This window comes from Macrosteles quadrilineatus, unplaced genomic scaffold, assembly GCF_028750875.1.
Source record: "Macrosteles quadrilineatus isolate MER2022 unplaced genomic scaffold, UCM_ALF_1.0 Scaffold_1__1_contigs__length_201487025, whole genome shotgun sequence".
Classification (NCBI taxonomy): Eukaryota; Metazoa; Arthropoda; class Insecta; order Hemiptera; family Cicadellidae; genus Macrosteles; species Macrosteles quadrilineatus.
In genome coordinates, this window is record NW_026542594.1 from 104,338,886 (window position 1) to 104,360,240 (window position 21,355).

The 21,355-nt window shown below is 36.3% G+C and overlaps 2 protein-coding genes across 2 annotated transcripts; one reads left to right on the forward strand and one right to left on the reverse strand.

The window, feature by feature from the left end:
- Positions 1–240: 240 nt before the first annotated feature.
- LOC128999426 (uncharacterized protein F54H12.2-like) lies at positions 241–1,176 on the reverse strand. The gene has a single exon (XM_054425949.1). It carries the CDS (start codon positions 1,174–1,176, stop codon positions 241–243), a length of 936 nt encoding a protein of 311 aa, XP_054281924.1.
- An 8,002-nt stretch (positions 1,177–9,178) lies between these two features.
- Positions 9,179–12,867, forward strand: LOC129003351 (uncharacterized). Its single transcript, XM_054431676.1, has 3 exons — positions 9,179–9,313; positions 10,608–10,719; positions 11,374–12,867. Exons 2-3 carry the CDS (start codon positions 10,617–10,619, stop codon positions 12,696–12,698), a joined length of 1,428 nt encoding a protein of 475 aa, XP_054287651.1. The 5' UTR covers positions 9,179–9,313; positions 10,608–10,616; the 3' UTR covers positions 12,699–12,867.
- Positions 12,868–21,355: the final 8,488 nt, after the last annotated feature.

A 21,355-nucleotide genomic window follows, 5' to 3' on the forward strand; every position in this document is an offset into this window, starting at 1 on the left:
TAGCTTTCCCGCAATTTTTCATCTGACAACTCTGATCGATCGTAAGGTGGTTTAGCAATATGATGCATAAGTAGAACGCCGGTGTCAGCTTCCAAGACGCAAACTTCCTTCAGTGTGTATTCATTTTGGTTGTCCTTGAAACATTGAATGTCCACAATGATGGGTGATGATATATTCAATTTCTTGAATGCTCTGCGTAAACGGTCCATCTCAAACGAATGTTTATAGAAGACTGATCGATTAACCGCCAAAGTCCACAATTACATTGCGTTGTCGATCAATCTCGATGACATTGTCAAACTCGGCATAAACCAAACAGTTGACAGTTTCGGGAAGCGCGTCGTCGAATCCGAGTTCCATTCGAACACTACCGTTACGCACCAGATTCCAATGTGTTGTGTCACTTGCAGATAAGTCTGGAGTTAGGTCGAATGCCATCAGACAGTATCCTTGTCCAAAGTCTTCCCTACTGATAACGGTGCCGGCATCGCTAAAATGTACACCAGAACCGGAGAACATCGAATGATATGCCATAACATATTTATCCTTTGATTTTTCAAAGTGGGGCTGTAATGGTTTTGATGGAACTTGTTCTCCGTCAACATATAGACAAAAGAAGTTTGTTTTAAAATGTTCGAAGTTGTAGGGATTCTTTTTAAAATCTCCATTGTATGCGGCATTCGTAACCATTCCCACTATGATGCGTTTCGGCACTTGGCCGAGAAACATATTGTCCAAAGTCTTGTTACGTATTCCAGAGGGTAGTGTGAATGTTTTCAGCTCCACTCGTGTGATTGGATATTTTGCCGTACCAGTCTGGAGTGTTTTACTGTGCGCCAACAGTGCGGTGGGACTTATTTTACATCTTCGAATCCAGAGACTAATATCGACAATATGTACCTTGAATTCACCAGCGCTGGCCATAATGGAGAACGCATCTTTTGATCGAATAAATTTAAATCTCAACTCTACGCCATTTAGCATGAACTTATTCTGATTGCAAATATCCACATGCAAATGTCCGAGCATATCAATCTCACGGCTTTTATTTGTTAGCTCCCGTCTCGCTTTGAGTCCTTCATTTTCTTCCGCGCAATCGTTCATGTCAATACCATCGTCCGTGTACCAAAGACTGCATGTTAGATGTGATTTTCTAGCATCGTATCCATAGTTCATTAGCGTTTCAACGTAAGCTCGATATGCATATGTGTTGTTTTGGGGCGTAACAAGTTTTTGATTCATAAACATATCCACTTGACTAAATAGTGAGTGTAACCAGTTGTTGACCGGCCCAACTGTTTTCGCCTCTTCGTCAGTAGTGACCGCAGTTCCATTAGATTTAACAATAGACGCGGTCAATTGTATCATTGTTTGTGAAAGGTCAGTATATTCATCACCATTGCCCGGAACTACAAACTCTATTGGCGCATCATCGGTCAATGTGGATATTGGTTTGTACTGGACCCATTTGCCGCTTTCAATACTCGTCTGCGTAGGTGGTAAGGAGAATAAATCCAGCTCGGTCTTGACACACTCACATGATTTTTGATGTAGAAACGACATTTTACTCCTTCTTCTTTAACTAACTAAAAATATCAATAGACTTTAAATTTTCACTGCGATAAGTACGCTTCTTCGGCGAAGTCACCTTCTTCCTTGACTCTACTCCTCCTCGTCGTTGTCGATGTTGTCGTCTCCCTACTAGTCTCTTGTGTTTCACTCCTCCTCTTCTTGATGCAGACGTCCGCACTCTAAGAAGTTTAGCCAACGACTGTGGTGTAACAGGCTTTCTGCCACGGCCGTGCATTGCGCGTTTCGCGGAAGCCTTTCGCGTTGCGCGTTTCGCGTTACTCTTACGCGTTACGCGTTGTCTTTTCGCGCTAATGCCACCGCCGCCACCAAGCATCATACGTTCCATCTGTTCGTCAGCTTTACGTTTCAACGATCCAGTAAACTCTCTAAGTCGTAAGTTGGCGGCTGTTTTTGGATCTGTAATTTTACCACCTGCCAGATCGGTTAGGAATCCAACACCGGATCTTAACGCTTCTTGTCCTACCGATTTTGCTCCGGACTTGATCAGCGGAGCGATGGTGCGAATCATACCGCCCAGAAAACCACCGATTCCATGTCCTCGCTGATATGGTGCACCGTGAAATACTCGATCAATAGCACCGCCAGTCTGTTGTAATTGTTGCCGTCGGTAGTATGCCAAATAGGGATCATTCAGATTGATTATCATTATTGCTGCTGTTGCTGCTGCACTCTCCTAAAATGAAGTTTCACGTACGACGTTCCAAACATGAATGGCAGTTTTTTCCCTGTGTGATCCCTCAGGTCGATTTCCACTGTTTCAAATGTGGATTTCATAACGGGTACATAGTGCGGACTTGTGAATGACACTGAATTGTACGATCCGTACTTGTACGTGTCTATATTGACGTTGACAATATTCAATAATGGCGCTGTAGTATCGCCGATAAATTGTGGCTCTATTAAGTCGCAATACACATAAATGTGTGCTGGAATACCCAGTGCGAGGTTTGGTGCTTTAGAACCAATCAGTTCGGTAATATTTGGTTTTAATATATTTTTCTCATCATAATCAAAACCCAACTGCTGTGATAGTTTTTCACTCAGACTCACATTCGACACGTTTTCGTTCATGATCCTGAGTTTAACTCTGTTGATTCCCGTGTCATATGAAAATTCCATATAATCGTGGATGTCTTCATGTTTGTTGATTGTATTCAATAGATCATCAAGATTCCTATAGTATCCGCCTGTTATTTTAATAGCGAAATGTTCTGTATCACGGATCGTTGATCTTGCTAATAAACTATCATACTGAAATCGTATTGTTTCATCATCAACATTGTTTCCATTCACCACAAATGAACAAGGATAGTGAATGTCCACCAAAGCCAATTCCCACTTGCCGTCTAATTGGATGTGTTTGGACAAGTGTGTGGTATAACTGGTCACTGTATTTTGTGGGAAATATTTCATAGAACTATTGCTGGGCAATGTCATGAAAAATTGACTGATGTTAGACATGTTGTATATCGTGCGCAGCTACCCAAGAGTTAAACTCGTCTCCGTAACCTTCCCACTTCACTAGGTATCGCTTACTGTGTCCTCGACCTTTGGTCTCTATTATTTTATCAATCTTAAACAAGTGATTGCCGGGTAATGTGACTTTTTGTATTTCCTCTTCATAAAACTGTCCATTCAATTCTTCACCATTGAGATCGGTAAGTGTGTACAAAGGTAGCGGCATAAACAAATTCACTCGATGTATCGAAAACACTTCTTTACTCCAGTTTGTCTCATAACCTTTGCTAAATCTCCCTTTCTCCCTGGCTATTCGAACTGTATCGCCTACTTTTAGTTTTGGTTTCACTCGTCGTGGTATCTTTTTAAACATATGTTTTAATACATTGTAGATGACATGTTTGTCCCCACCGTCCACATCTACAGGACGTAATCTATTGCCCAAACTCCTGTGCACACTGTTGTTGTACGCATTCACCAGTTTTTCCAACACATTGATATAACGATAAGTGTTTTTATGAGTCAAGTATCGCCACATACGAGTCTTCAAAGTCCGATTTACTCTTTCGATCACGCTGCCTTTGATGTCTGGATTTTGTGTGGTGACATATTTTATTTTATATTTTTGAAACAATCGTACGGTCTTTCTACCTGTGAATTCACTCCCTTTGTCGGTTTGTAAGCACGTTGGTGTTTTTATAGATTCCTTGAAAATATCCTCAAAAGCGGTAGCCACATCAGCACCTTCCTTCTTCTTTAACGGCCTAACATAAAGACGCTTACTAAACACATCAATCACTGACAGCAAGTAGTTAAAACCATCATTGTATTTGCTCAATCCTCGCATATCGTTTAAATCCGCTTGCCATAGTTCATATGGTCGAAACACCATATACGGATTGCGTTTAAATCGTTTACGGACTGGTTTATGCAAAGTATAAGTGTCTTGTGTTTGTAACCAATCAACTATTTTACGTTTGGAAATATTTTTCTCTCTCGCGCCTCGTACTAACGGAGCTACGCCGCCATATGAGGCAGGATCGTTTGGATTATAATACAACTGTTCCATTGTTTACGGTTCGTACGGTTCCCAATTGTTGAGTGACTGCACAATCGAATCTTCAAGCACCTCTCTTCTCACTGCACGGTGATCAGCCACTTGCCTCTGTGGATACGGAGCGTGACCCACTCGCCTCACATATGCCGACTGTAAACGATCTGGTAATAAATATCTTCTTCGTCCTGTAACTGATACCGTGGCTCCTCCTACTCCTCCTCCTCCTCCTCTTGCCCCATCATCAGGTTCATCCATTGTTTCTTCTACCGAGTCATATACTGATTCGTCTGTTGCCTCATCAAACATTAAATAGTCCAACGCTTGTTTGTTATGTATATATTCTTTAGGGACATTCATCAGTTTCAATGCTCTCAACATTTCGTTCCATCCTGGTGGTAATGAATGTGCTGCTCGAACTCGTACTATTGCATGTGTCACGTCCACTAAATTGGATCCTGGTATTTTGTTACCCTGTATAATCACTTCAAAATTATCATTCCAGCTAATCAAACTGTCGTCGCGTGTTATGAAGCGCAATAAGTTTCGTGCACTATCCTTATAAGTCTTTGAAAAAGTTTCAACAATTTCCTCTATTTGACCGGGGTAAATACGTCGCTGGTTAGGTTCTTGTTGCCCATGCTGCCTGTCTCTTTCACCCACCTCGTTAATCTGATCGTCTAGTCTAGTGTTCACGATGGGGATACTAACTGGTTCACGATTACTTGACGCTACGTTTAAAAAACGTTGTAAAACTTGACTGTACAACTTCCATTTATCACTATCATTGAGTTTTTTATTATTCATTATCTCTTCCATTTCGTCATCCAAACTTTTGTATGAACGTTCAGTTGAAAGTTGCGGTTGATTAGCAGACGATTTTAACCGTTCAATTAACTCTTGTGGAACAATGACCATTCTTCGTGCATGCTCCATTGTCGTGTGCTCTGTGCAACTTCACGCACGGTGTCTCAGAATAGAATGACAAATCTCTATATGTGTGTAAACGTAGAAGTCACTTGGTTAATACAATTTTAGTTATTCAAAGCTGATTGTACAACTGCTTGTAACACAGTACTTAATAATAATGGAATAATAATTCCACCTCCTTTTTGTACTAAATATTTGCGTTTTTTATTCCAACATTCACCTCGTTTTACAATTCGACGAAGAGTAGTCTTATGTCTTCGCAATTTTTGTTTTGTCTTCTCTGATAGAGGAACGTTACCTCGTAACACATTGTAAATACATTCACAAACTGTACGAATAGTACTCAAGTCACACACTTTTAATAGCCCTTTGCGCTCTTTTGGAGTAGCATGTATTAACACTTTGAGTAGCGCTCTGTCCTTCCTCAAGCACGACATGATGACGACTAAATTATTTTGTTTTCCTATTTTGTTTCGGTACGTACACAAAATGGTTATCATCATCTGGAAATATATTACTCTGTATTCGCATATCGTCAGGTGTTGATTGCTTCAGATCTATCAATAGGTAGCCATGTGGTCTACTTGTTGCATCGGCATACGCCTCCTCGATAAACTTTGAATTTTCTGGATGGATTTGTCTAGCTAAACACTTTATCTGCACCCTATCTCTAGGATTCTTAAAACAAACTAAGTAATGCGCATTTAGTGATATGTCTCTCTGGCCACGTCCTTGGTGGAAAATATTTTGAGTTATAAAAAACACACTTATATTCCTATGATGACAACCTTTTGTAAATAGATCAACCACTATGTTGTTTGTTTCTCGCATCATATCATCTATTACCACAAGTATCGGTTGATTACCGTCAAAGTCTTCCATGTTTGGTAAACCTTCAATGTATTTTATTTTTGAGTTTGATGAATTACCAACTCCTCCTCCACCACTACCATAATGCCAGTATATGCTAGAGAATGATGTGTCACACATTTCTAAAATATTACCAATAAACCTTGAGACAAACACTGATTTACCACTACCTGAAGGCCCCGCCACAATGGCGGAGAATGGGTGTAACCACTTCAAAGTCATACTAACTACTGATACCAATCACTCATTACATTAACTATAGTATTACCTTCGGGTATAAGTCAATCATTTTAGTCAAGTATTTATGTTTGCAAATAAATGAAATATTTATTACTTACGAAAACTATCAAAATCTACATTGGTTATTTTAAGAATATATACATTTTTTTTTACGTCTTGATGTTTCTTGCTTTACAATATTTACAAAAATTCCAACGGTGTGAAGGAGGTGCCGGGCCTGGCTGCGTGTTTTACCAAGCGAAGGCGGTCTCCAAAGCCGTTGTTGTAGCGATCGATGTCCGAATTGCTCACCACGTCATTGAAGCGTCTCGGCAGATAAACTCGCAGGTAGTAGTCATCTCCCGCTTGACCCTCCAGGATGACAATGACCGTCTCGCCAAATGGTGTAACTACTCTCTCCATCATCGTTATTACGTATGGAATCTCAGCAATCAAGTCGGTAATTCTGGTGTACGTCGGGGAGTTGTTCTTGCAGGTGTTGAGTGAGGTCTTCAGGTCCATCGGTGTAGCCTGTTCAGTGGTCATCACGTTGTATGTCTCAACAATGTTGCTCATAGTGTAGAAGCTAATAGTGCTGGTGCTAGTGGCGAGTCGTTGATGAACTGGAGCAGACTGATGTTTGTCTCAGACAGACTGGGGCTTTTTATTCTGATCAGCGGCCATTTTAGTTGGTGGGAGAGTGGGGGGGATTAATAATGAGCGCAGCTGTTTTAACACACGTGTTTACAAATATCTAGAAAAAGAGTCGGTTGTCACATATGGATAGTTTATGGGCACATGTGTTCATTAATTCATATAAACATGTCTATTGCTTTTTACGTACCACACGTTTCTTCGGTTTTACATCTAGCTCGCCACTTTTGCATGGTGTAACAGTTTGAGTTAATCCCGTGAGTTTCGGAGCACCAGTTGTTTTATCAACCCACATGTTTTCGATCTTTTCAATTGCTTCATTAACACTTTCTTGCACTGCTTTGTCTTTGTCCAAATATAAACCGCACATGAACTTCATGTCGACACCTTCATACACTTCCATTTTCAATAAAACACTTCCTTTGTTTGCTGGATTTTGCACTGCATACATATTACCTTTATCCATCCATGATACTATGGGACAATCCGCTGGCGGCTTCGGTACCCATCCTGACTTTTCCACCTTGGTCTTAGCCGGGGAACTCTTCCTTTTCTTCATACTACTACTACTACTACTACCACTAGTACTGTTTGTGATTGGAGTCTGTTGAACTGCGTTGTCCGTCATACCGTCTATCTCTTGCATAAATGATTGAATGTATTCGTCAATGCTGCAAGAGGGATTCATATTCACACTGTTCGGCTGCTCCACTGTGACTGACGTGATGTGCAATGAGTTAGGGTTGAGGTGAGCAAGCCACTGCAGGTGTGCCAACAAAATATTTTAATAATTTTTCAAAACATAACTCGTGGTTTACATTTTGACACTCTATTATATGTTGTAACCTTAGCAGAATAGGTTTACGTAATAATGTTTCAGTCTGTTCTATTCTCAGTTTAAAACGAATACTATCTAAAAGTGAGTAGCATCTTCTGTCTTCATAGTCCGCAAAATAAAATACAGTAACTATTGGACTTGAAAAACATACACTTTTCTTACAATTTTGTGTCATATGTACGCTATTTTCATAGTTTCATAGTTTCATAGTTTTCATAGTTAGTCTATTACATCACTATTCCTACCACTTTTTCAGTTGGGTTGGTCGTTCAAACAGTCTGGTAGGTAAAACGGTTAAAATATTTGAAATATGTGAAATACTGCTCTCTGATTGGTCAAAATAAGCTAACATCCTATTGGTGGTAAATAAGTGTGCGCTATGCGGAGAACAAAGAATACAAGGGATGAGCGGGGGCCGCTTGGAGAGCAGGTGTTGGGGAGCAGCTGCGGCTGACAGTGAGTGATGGTGTAGGGAGGGTTGGCTTGGAGACCTCCCACGATGTTAGTCGTTCAAACAGTCTGGAAAGTAAAACGGTTAAAATATTTGAAATATGTGAAATACTGCTCTCTGATTGGTCAAAATAAGCTAACATCCTATTGGTGGTAAATAAGTGTGCGCTATGTGGAGAACAAAGAATACAAGGGAGGAGCGGGGGGCCGCTTGGAGCGCAGATGTTGGGGAGCAGCTGCGGCTGACAGTGAGTGATGGTGTAGGGAGGGTTGGCTTGGAGACCTCCCACGATGCGTAGGGTGGTTCCAGACAACAAAGGATGACCTTGAATCTGCCCGATGGTGGTAGGGTTTAGCGACGGGGGTGGGGGTGGCGTCGGGGTGGGGCGGCGTCGGGGGTGGCGTCGGGGTGGGGGTGGGGCGGCGTCGGGGGCGTTGGCGGCGTCGTGTGACGTCACACGCTCACACGCTCAATCACGCTCAATCCCGCAGGATCGGCAAAAAAACCCTACTCGCCAATTATTGTTTTTACACTTATTTATTGTTACTCATTAAACAATGCTAAATGCTCATTTTTTTTAAATTTCAGTCTATTTATCGCAGATAGATGAATTACCTTTAAAGCAACCGTTGATTCGACGGGTTTCACCTAGTTTTCTATACCCTCTCTACACTATTGAACACACTATTGAAAGAGCTTAAAAAGTAAAAATATTGAAGTGTTTTTGTACGGTTATTTGTTACGGATAAAATTTAAAAAAATTATAATTTAAAATCCCCATGTAATTTTTATGGAGAATAAGTAAACTGTTGAAGTTTGCTTGCTTGTTGGTGGATAATTTTGGTCAAACTTGACAAATTTATCTATTTTTAACTAAGCTATTAATATTATACTAAAAACCCACTTTTTTAACCTGTCTGTAGAAGAAAAGCTCATTGCTCATCAAACCTATTGTTATATTTAAATAGATTTAAGTGAAAGTCAAATCAGGCAAATGGAAATTCGCTTAGTCTGCAGGTTTGCTGTGGTGGAGGTATTGTCTAATCATATGTATTAAACTTTAAATTTTTATGCTTTGTGAAACACTCACCAATAAAGAATCAAATCGTTTAAAACATGTGTTTGTTGTTTTGTCATTCCAAAAGAAAATTGAGAATAAAACAACAGAAGTTTCTATTTCATTCATCGTATGCAGGGGATTTAACTTTTCTGTAAAAAACTTTTGAATTTATTTCTATATTTCAAGGTAAGTTAAATACTTTAACTCCGTTATTGAATAAAGCTTTTATTTCTCAACTAGCTCCCAATATTCAACAGCTTGGTGCATCACAACATAGACTTGGTTTGTATTAAGAAGCTAGATCAAATAAAGTAAAATCAAATTTTATTCTCATAAATAGTTACTTTACATGCAATTGTACTATATAGAACAAATAATATTTATATGGTAGATTTGGCAAGAATTGAAAATCTAAAATGTAGAATAAAGACACCCATGATACCCTTAGAAGTTATGGAGAAATAACCCTTACAGTCCTCAATCTGACAGCCTTTGGATCTCTAAGATTATAATAATTGAACCAGTCTTTCAACCCTGGTACCCAAATACTCAAAATATTGGCAGAACCTAAGACTCAACTCAAGCTAGTGTATAAAATGTTAGTTTGTAATAACTAATAACTAATAAGGTGTCGAATCCCTACAATCATACAGCTATGTCACCTCTGCTGCACAGTAAACCTACCTGCTGACTTTTGAAGTGAATTTTATTTGCCTTGCCTGATTGGATTTCTGCTAATATATTCAATTCCCTTGATCATGTTAAGGGGAGCAGTCCCTACCACTCCCATGTTATTCTTATGGGAAAACACGTGAGTAGATAGGTACATTTATTTTTTAAACCGTTAGAGATATTGACTTAATTTTTTTTTTATATTCATTCCTTAGATAAATGTCTATGATTTCATGCTATAGCCTATAAACAAGAAATTAGGTCTAGTTTTTAAAATATAAAATTAAATAAAAATTACTACTTTTTAATTGTGTTTTTAAAAATAATAACCAATTTATTTTTAAAGTAAAATTAATGGTAACATTCTAAAAATGCAAAAAAAATGTAAATTTTTGTTTTTTTCCCCGCAACCATTAGACATAGGCCTACTACGCTTCAATATACTACAACCATTGTTTTTTTTCAGTTATATACAATTTTTTTGAAATAAACTGAAAAAATCTGATACTCTTTAGGGTCGAAAATAGGAAAACCTAATTTTTACCACATAAAACTTTTTATCCATCAAAATCCACCAAAATCGGATGATTTGTAATCGAGATATCGTGCTAACAAACACACTCGTATACATACATATACTGTATATTATATGAATTTGGGAGGGTGGTGTTATTGGCCTCTGGGGACAACAAAACGAAACAGTAAAATGGTCCCGGGTCTAGGTATACCATGAGGCCTACGGAAATAGCTTATTGCCTATATGGCTAAAAAGGCTTTCTAATATATATAGGTATATATTATGTTTCAGTAAAAAGATATGTATCAACTTTCCGAAGAATTCTCTGATGGGAAACAAATTGTTTACAAACTGATAGAGGGTATCGTCGGCGATGCAATCGATACAATCAGTAGACAGAAAGGTATGGTACAGTAGAAGAAGCAAGGAATACTAGAATATTACATGGGAGTCATAGGAGAGACTGCATTTATCACTGAAATATTCGGTGACCAATAGTAGTAGAAAAACATCTAATGAACTAAATTATGTTAACTGTTCATTGTGGAAATGTAGGCCTACCTTGCACATTAAGCTTGGGCATAAAATTTAAAAGGCCTCCCTCAAAACCATCCTTTGATCCTTTACTATAAAACTGATGATGACAGTTAAGCTAGATAGACGTTGGTTCACATGTTTGATCCATATTTTACTTGTTACAATATTGATCAAATCTGTATCAAGTGTTATCGGGTTAGTTCACGGGCTTAACGAAGTGCAAGTTGGTTTGATAAAATGTACGACTTTAGGTAATGTACCAGTAGGGTGGTCGTAACCATATATAAAAACTTAAACTATCAGTGTTTTTTTTATTATCAGTACCATAAATCGAAAAAGTAACACAGACCCATGTTTTATGAATCGTTAAATTAACATGTTACTCAAAAAAGTTTTGCAAACTTGCAATACGCCAAAAAATTATAAACCTAGTGTTTAAGGATGCAACATAATCTGTAGCTAAAACCTAAGTAGAATGAGAATACGATAGTACTCAAAAATCTGTAATTTCTTTATATAGAGCGGTCTGTTGACATCCCAATGCCTCAGAATGCCTGCAATATAGACAGAACTAAAGCCTGCTTAAAAACGGAAGGAATGAACGTTGAAGAAAATATGAACGATGAAAAATTTGATCATCCAAGCATTGATAGCATAAGTTATCATAATATTGCAGAAGATTGCGTTCGGACTTCAACATTGGCCACGCAAGGAGAAGGAGACTTTGAACACCCTTACGTAAGGGAAGCAAAAGCATTTCACCAACTCCAGCTTGAGTCTGAGGGTAGCGATCACAAATGTCCCGGATCTCCCTCCACGTCAGTGCACTCTTCATTTACTGATGAACTGATTTCCCAGCTTCATAGAGACATAAACGGCATGTCACTCGACAATATTTATCTAAGTGACAGTGAAGTGGAAAAGGAGTGTAGTGCTGCACGGGAGGGTCTGGAGATAGAATCTTTCTCAAAATTTGAAGAAGAAAGCACGCAAGCCAAAGAGTGTCACCAAATTAACGGATCTAATGATTTGGAAAATAATCGAATGGATAAAGAGAACGTCTTTAGGCTCAGATGTTCCCCAAAGTTCTCTCATCTTAATAAGATTTTTCCATATGATCATATAAACCTAAAGGTAAATTTCGATCAAAATGGAAAAGATGAAATTCAGGGATTTTTATCAACATGTGGTCAGGAATGTTTTTCTACCAAAAGCAATGATGACGGGGAAAACAGCTTAACCCTTACATATCCTTTAGAAAATTCTATTATTTCGTCAAATGAAGATTCAGGGACAGATTCAATTTTCCTGAAATGTGAACAAGGTGCACTAAATAAAGAAGCAACTGTTATTATTACTGATGATGAAGAAACCAAAGAAAATGACTGGGTGGAGGCAAATGAAGTTGAGATTAGAATAACAGAACCAGCTAGCTCCAAAGACAGTATACAATCAGAGAGCACCGCCAATGATATGAACATCGTCAACACAAGACAGTATTGGTCCAACATTGGCTTGATCACAGAGCATTCCGTGGACCGCAGGTATTTGGGTCCAGTAGACATACCTGGATTAGAGTGTATGACAGGTGTTACCAGGGTAGAATCTAAGTACTTGACTAATAAGCAAGAGGAATTAATTCGTACGACAGATGCCGAGACTTTAGACGTGAAGACATCTGACAAGAATGTCCAATGTCTTAAAGATACTGGTTCAAACAAATCAAACTATCTATCTCTTCCGAAAACGAAAGAGGAACAGAAAAAGAAGAAAAGGTTAATGTCAAGGCTAACAAAGTCTATAAGTAATATATTTAAATTCCACAGTAAATCATTCAATGAATAAATCATGTGATGATGAAGTAGCTGCTGATGCACACTCCATATACCTTTATGTTTACAAATAATTTGATTAAAGGTGACTCCATGTAAATTCAAAATTATTGAATAATGTAGTGGACACTACAGTGTCCGGTAGAACAAGATTATTTCAATAATAAACATCTGTTTAGTGTACCTACTGTCTTTGACTATTAATACCTGTGCAATTCCTTTTAGTTTATACAGTTTGAAGGTTATTCTTTAATTTTTTATCCAGATCGGGTTTCAAGAAAGATATGATGATTTTAATATACGTTTACGTTATAATAACAATTCAGTACTTTTACTCTGAGTACTACGCTATTAAATACTTTTCCTCGTTTAATAAATAACAGTTTTGTTGAAATTTTTAGCTAATACAAACATAGGCTTTGTTGGAATGTATTTTAGTGCAAACTGTTTAGCTTACGAATGTAATGCTTATTCTTGTAGCAAGCTCATAAACGCGTTAGGGAATCAGCATGAACATTATGCATTACTTAAATCCCAACAATAACTGTCTGGTAAAAAAAGCATAAAACAGGAAACATGCTGAGTGGTTGGCTGAATGGCTGTGATGAGTTACCCTAAGCCTAATCATTTCTTTTCACAATCGAGTACGAGTACCTTATGGAAAGTAATTGTCAAATTACGGGTCAGACTGTCATAGTCTTCGATGTATATAGTCTAACTTAGACTATATACTGTACATCGATGGTCATAGTGGTCAACCAAATCACCAGTCCATATTATCTAAAATTTGGTCATAATTAAAATAGGAGACTGTTTCAGGACGGTAACCATTTTGGTAACAGTTGACAAAAAACCACTATTATTCTTACGGTTTTGATTTTGATGTCAGATGTCACTTAATATTGGCTTAATCGACGGGTTCAGAGGAATTTTGCTATTGAGATTAATTCCTTTTTAAATCTATATAAATAAAATTAGAGTTTTGTCTGTACATTGCTCAGAATCATAAACTTTTAGGTTATTTTTACGTTTTATACATTAAAGAAAGTCTCATCTAAATTTCTGTCTGTCTGTCTTCCTGTCTGTCACGGCCCAAGAGCCATTTTACGCGGCCTTCTCCTGAAAAACGAGAGTACCTATCAAGTTCCAAATCATTTTAATGTATTCACTGGATTGGCGAGATTGTCTTTAGCCATTAAAATATGGCGTCATTACTTTGTAAATAAAATTACGGACGTTTAAAAACCCAATTTTGTGCGATTTTTGTACAGTTTTTCCCAATGTTTATCACATATTCATCAATGAAATAACGAACAGCTGTTCGATCACGTTTTGAAAGCAATTCCAAACCAAGTAAGATTAAAAACGTTTTTCCTTACATAACGTATTTAATTAATCGCAAGTGCAATAATTTGTAGGGTATCCGTAAATGAAAATAGAGATTCTTTGTGTATAAAATTGTTCTTGAGTTTTGATAACCGGGAAAAAAGACCTTGAATCAGTGTTGTATATGGCTGGGAAACTTACATTTTTTATTGTAGTTGTTAGCCTCTGGATTGCCAAATAATATTAGAAAAGGTTCAAATACCTGCTATTAAGCAATCCATTTTTGTTGTTAGCACAACTAGTTTATCATATTTTCAGTACTTGTAGGCTACTGTTACATAAAAAAAATATGGGGACCGAGCTTTAAATGCCAAAAAACGGTTTGGAATTGTACAAAAGATTTATAACTGCTTGGATGGAGTAAATGGATTAAATGAAATAGCTGTTAATCTATCTATACTATTATCAAATTGATGTGGTGTCTGTCTGTCTGTGGGGCTCTCACGACTAAAATAATAAACCGAAACACCCAAAATTAAGCACAAAGATGGCCCAAATATCTACTAATGTCTTGACCTACTGTGTGTGTGTTCCCTGAGTTCCTTCCTCTCGGGCTACGCCCTTTGGATGTACAAAGTTTTGAAGGGAGGGTTTTAAAAGTAAATATTAATTGGTCTTCATGGAAGCATGATAAAGTTCACAATATTTACCTTTGCGTTGACATTTCAATGTAAACAATCAGAACTGTCAAATTACTATCTTACAATTTCAGACAGCTGATCCAAAGAAATAAAATATATTCTACACAACTATGTGAATGAATGAATGAATGAATTGAATTTATTCCACCACATATATAAAATTACACAACCAAATGTACAAAAGAAAAAAAGGGCTTTATGCAAAACTAAACTAATTAACTATAACTAATTAACTATATACATGTGTAAAAGGTTGTTCATATCTAATTAGTCCTGGAATTAGCAGACATAGGCTGTGCCTTTGCGTCTGCTAAGTTGCTATAAAGATTATGAAGTTAAAGTGGTGCAATTTAGTTTTATTATTTTGTATGAGTGAAAAGTATAAGTAATTTAAGGCGAGTAATTTATAAGTATAAGTGGTAGGATTATATTAGTCTAAATTTGTTCATATATCATTTATTGTAAATCTATCTCAATGATTATAAAACTGATTTTTCTTCCCGTTGTGAAGCACGGTTACAGCAGCTAGTCAATTACGAGAAAATACAGTAACAAGGTAACAAGATCCCGAGCAAAGCAGCTCCGAGTTCCAAAGATCGATTGTTACAGACGGTGCGGCGCCAACACACTTTACTTTACCATGTTAACGTTGTTTCAGATGAGGACTAATGGGAGTGGGGTATTGCTTGGTTTTAGTTACTGTAAGCCCATTTCTAAACAAGTAACTAACAACCTTGTGGACAACTTTTACCATGCATATAAGGGAACGAAATATTACATTTATACACGCACGGCCATTGTGGAATATAAGGATGAATATTAAGAAAACCCCAAGCGCCTTAAGAGATACATGTTTTATGATATGACTAGCTGTACCCACGTGCTTTGCCCCGTTTAACTTCACAAGTATTCGCATGGCTCAATCCCACAGTCCAAATCTATATGTTTCAAGTGTTCTGGTAAACACCATTCTCTCCTTCATCGCCAAAGAGATTCAACTTATAACAATACTTACCAAATTAATAACCAATTATATCTATAACAATAAATTTGAATCAGTTATCAAACAAATTCCTGTTAGAATAACCGAAAGAAATCATTTTTTAGAGAAATGCCAAAACAAAAGACACATAGTTTAACAAATATCAGCATTAAAAACCAAGTTGTACAGACAAATTCTAGTAATCTTAAAGTTATGCATCAAAATATTAATGGTTTATTAGGAAAAATTGACATTCTTGAAATTGTTTTACAAGAAGAACTTCCTGATATACTCATTCTCACTGAGCATCACTTAAAAGGACATGAGATAACTGTATTGTTATTAAATGGATATATCTATGCATCATCGTATTGCCGAGGTAACGTAAAAAAAGGTGGAGTATGTATATTTGTTAAAGAAACCATCAAATTTATAGAACTAAATGTTAAATGTTACTGCATTGAAACTGAATGTGAACTCACAGCAATTAAAATACTAAATGCACAAAATTCCTTAACAATAATTGGTGTTTATAGACCTCCAACAAATAACTTTGATATATTTTTTAGACAATTTAAAAACTGTTTACAAGACATAAATAACTTAAAGCATAATACACTGATTGCTGGAGATTTCAATATAGACTACTGTTCAAGTAAAAGTGAAAAAAAGAACTTTCTTATATCATGTCAAGCTTTGGATTAATCGATACCATATTATCATACACTCGTGAATTCAAAAATTCAAAATCAAGGATCGACAATATATTTACAAATATTGAACTAAAAAATGTAAACGCCTATGTAATTATCACAGCTATCTCAGACCACCATGGTCAAATAGCTATAATAAAAGATTCTAATTACAACTCTGTTCCACTACCCATTTATAAATACCAAAGAATCTTATCAGAAAAAAATGTATTACAATTCAAAAACAAATTAAAAAATGAAAATTGGCTGCCAGTCTTTACATTTGGAAATACATTGGATGAAAAATATAATCATTCAACTCAATTTTATCAAATCATTTTACAAATTCATTTTCTCTAAAGAAAATTAATCTATGTCATTCAATGAATAAAATTAAATTACCTCCTGAGACAAAAGAACTTAGAAATGATGTTAAAAAACTATATTAAATAACAAAAAATTTAGATTCCACCCATGCCTTGAGAAGAACATACCGAGAAAAAAAGAAAGAATACAGAAATGCCATTAGAGAAATTAAATCGGCAGACATCAAGAACAAAGTAGTTAATTCCAAGAACCCCATGAGAGAATTATGGAAAACTGTTAATGAAAATAGAAAAAAGACCAAATCAAAATTACAAACCAATTATGAAATCAGAAATTCAAATGGAAACAAGCTTACTGATCCAGATTTGATTGCTGAAGAATTCAATAAATTTTTCATAAATATTGGACAAGTAAACAATGTTAACAAATCATCTCTTGAAACTACATACAATTATAATTCTATATTTTTACGCAATACAAATGAAGAAGAGGTTATAAAAACTATTAACGATATGAAATCCTCTACCTCTTATGGCTTTGATGACATCTCTTCTAAAATTTTAAAATTTTGCTCTTCAGAACTATCTACTCCTATGACGTATTTAATAAATCAGTCCATAACTAGTGGTAAGTTTCCACACTTGTTAAAAATTGCCAAAGTTATACCAATTTTTAAAGCTGGTGATTCTCAAAATACCAGCAATTACAGACCAATATCTATCCTTTCTTCATTCAGTAAAATATTTGAAAAAATAATTCTGAATAGACTTTTATCATTTCTAGAAAAAAATAAAATATTATCAAAAAATCAATTTGGATTTCAAAAGAAAATATCAACCACAAACGCTATATTTGAAGTAATTAAATACATTACCTTTCATCTTGATGGAAATAATAATGTGATGGCACTATTTCTGGATTTAAAAAAAGCCTTCGATATGGTATGTCATAAAAAACTTTTAGAAAAATTAAACAATATAGGAATAAGAGGGATTGCACTACAATGGTTTGAATCTTACCTTAGTAACAGGCAACAGTCAGTCCAAATTCCATTTATTGATAATAACAATAATGTAAAATATTATAGTTCAGAAAAACTTGAAACAAAATCAGGTGTCCCACAAGGTTCTGTACTAGGTCCAATTTTATTCATAATATACATAAATGATGTGACATATTCAAGAAAATTATCTGAAGTAATATTATTTGCTGATGACACGACCTTATTGACATCCAGCCAATATAGAGAAGAATTGGAAATTAAATGTTATGAAGAAGCAAATGAACTAGCACAATGCTTCATGGAAAACCATTTAGAAATTAATGTAAATAAAACAAAATTTATGGAATTTTCAATCAGAGATAAAATTAAAGATTTCAACTTAAATATTTTAATTGATGAACAACATATAGATGAAGTAAAAACAATCAAATTCCTAGGACTAATTATAGACCAAAATTTAAATTTCAACTCGCATATTGAACACTTATGTAAAAAACTTTCCCAAATTATTTTTATACTAAGAAGAGTGTCTATGTTCTGTAGTGAAGACGCATTACTCGCTGTATATCATTCGCTAATTATTTCCAATATTAGATATGCAATACCTATATGGGGTTCAACTTCATCAAAAACCAAACAAATATTTAAATTGCAAAAGTCTGCATTAAGAATTATTTTCAAATTAAAACCACGCCAATCCTGTAAAAAATTATTTAAAAATTACCAATTTATGACCTTTTACTCAATTTATATTTATGAAACATTACTATTTTTAAAGAACAATTTTGAGAAATTCTTGAAAAATGATGAATTATGTGAGAAGAATTATGATTTGAGAAAATTTAAAACATTTTCTTCTACTTTCCACCAAACAAAATTTTATGAAAAACATGTTTATTACAACGGAAGAAAATTATTCAATAAATTACCAACTATTATTCAAAACTTAAAATTAAAAGAATACAAAAGAAAATTAAAACAAATCCTTACTGAAAATCCAATTTACTCTATTGAAGACTTCAACAAAAAATGCATAAAAATTTAAAGAGTTTTATTTAATACCATACCTAATTGTACTGTCGATACAATCTATATTGTCAAGACAATAAAGTATTTATTTATTTATTTATTTATTTATACTACCCGTAGTTCTAAACCATCCGATAATGTTACATTGCCGTCTAGCGACACTGTAGAGAAGGCTTGCAGCTTTGCTAACTCGAAAACCTCATCTAATATGCTACTGAGTACAGCAGTCATTGGAGTTAAAGATCATCATGGTAAACTGTTACCAATAAAGGCTCTTATAGATGGAGGATCTCAAACTAGCTTGATCACCGAGGAATGCGCCTCCAAGCTAAATCTAAAAAGATATTCTAACAATGTAAACCTCATTGGAGTAGCTGAAACATCCGTTCCCCTCAATAAAGGATTAGTTCATTGCGTTATCAGTCCACTCGAAAATGCCAGCATTGTTCTAACAACAGACGCAATTGTTGTCCCTAAAATATCGTCAGACCAACCGAACATCCCCATTGACTCATCAATACGCTCAAAGTTTCATCATTTAAAACTCGCAGACCCATCACTTGACGTATCATCCCCTATTGAATTCCTGATAGGAGCGGACTTGTATTTTGACATCCTTCAGGAGTCAAGCAACCTAATAAAAGGAGAACCGTCTGCGATAGCTACTATATTTGGTTGGGTATAGGAGGCAAAGTAATAGGAGGCAAAGTTATCAACGAAATTCCATTGAATGACCGGTCCTCAATGTTGATTTGTAACAACACTCTTGATGCTCATCTAACCAAATTCTGGGAGATAGAATCCGTCAACAATGTAATAAGACCTAATCCTGAAGATGATGCCACAGAAGAAAGCTTTATAAAAACTCACAGAAGAGACACTAATGGAAGATACATTGTGTCCCTCCCAACTAAGCCTGAAGCTCCATCACTCCCTGATACTAGGGATAGCGCCCAAAGACAGCTAGTGACTCTAGAGCAAAGACTAAAACGCAATCAAGAGACGTATGAAGAATATAAAAGCTTCATGGACGACTATATATCTCAGGGACATATGAGTCTTTGTTTAGAACCATCCAACCACATAATTCCTCACCATTGTGTTCGCAAAGAGGACAGTTCTACAACTAAACTAAGGACAGTATTCAACGCTTCATTCAAACCTAGTGGATCTAGTTCGTCCCTAAACGATATATTGTACAGAGGTCCAAAACTACAGAAGGATATCGCAGAGATAATAACCAATTTCCAAATGCGTTCTATCGTCGTTTGTGCAGATATCAAACAAATGTACAGAAACGTGCTAGTAACAGAAGAACATCGCAAACTACAGCACATATACTATCGAACTCATCGAGATGGTCCCATAGAAGAATACGAACTCAACGTCTTAACATATGGCGTAGCATCAAGTGCATTTTTAGCTCAAAGAGTTTTGCTACAGCTAGTACAAGACGAAGGCAAGAAGTATTCCCTAGCATCTAAAGCCATTATAAACCAAACTTTTGTAGATGACATCTGCGTCAGTGTTGACACTATTAACGAAGCTCTAACCTTGCAACAAGAACTTATAGACCTACTGAACCTAGGAGGGTTTTCGTTGCGCAAATGGGCTAGCAACTGTAAGGACGTACTAGCCACCGTACCTTTAGATCATCGAGAAAAGCCTCTAAGCATCAGTTCAGAAAATGAAAACTATATGAAAGTTTTAGGTTTGCAGTATAACCCGGATGACGATACATTCTCGTACATAATTCATCTCAACCCCCTAGTGTACACAAAACGCTCAATGTTAAGTGAGATGTCCAAAATCTACGACATTTTAGGTTGGATTACTCCGTGCACATTCTATGTGAAAAATCTTATGCAAAGCATTTGGTTGCTAGGATTAGGATGGGATGACGAACTTCCTACTGAGATCTGTAATAAATGGGAAACATTCATCTCTACTCTTCCAGAACTGTCTCACCTAAAGATTCCGAGACACATACCCATTGTTAATGCCACTAACATTCAGATCATAGGATTCTGCGATGCATCAGCGAAGGGATATGCCGCCAATTTGTATTTACGTACAGAACATACAGATGGAGTTTATATACATCTCCTAAAAGCAAAGAGCAAATTCGCCCCTTTAAAGATCATTAGCATTCCACGCCTCGAACTCTGTGCAGCACAACTTCTCGCTCACTTGTTAATATCAGTCAAGTCGTTGGTGGAAACCATTCAACCTCAAGATACGCTGCTGTTTACCGACTCCTCTGTAGTACTTTCTTGGTTAAAAATACCACCTTATAAGCTCAAAACCTTTGTTGCAAACATAGTAGTATACTTGACGAAACGAAACCAAGTCAATGGTGCCATGTTATCTCCAAAGAGAACCCCTGTGACATTGCAAGCAGAGGCTCTCTGCCTAATGATTTAGTAAACTCCGATCTATGGTGGAAAGGCCCTCAGTTTCTATATGGACCTATATCCAATCTCAAAGCACATACTAATCCAGAAATCAGCAATGATTTGCCCGAAATAAAACTCGAGAGCCTTATGATAACTCAACAATCTCCTAACATAGTATTGGACATATTAGAGAAATCGTCTGGTTTGTCCAAAG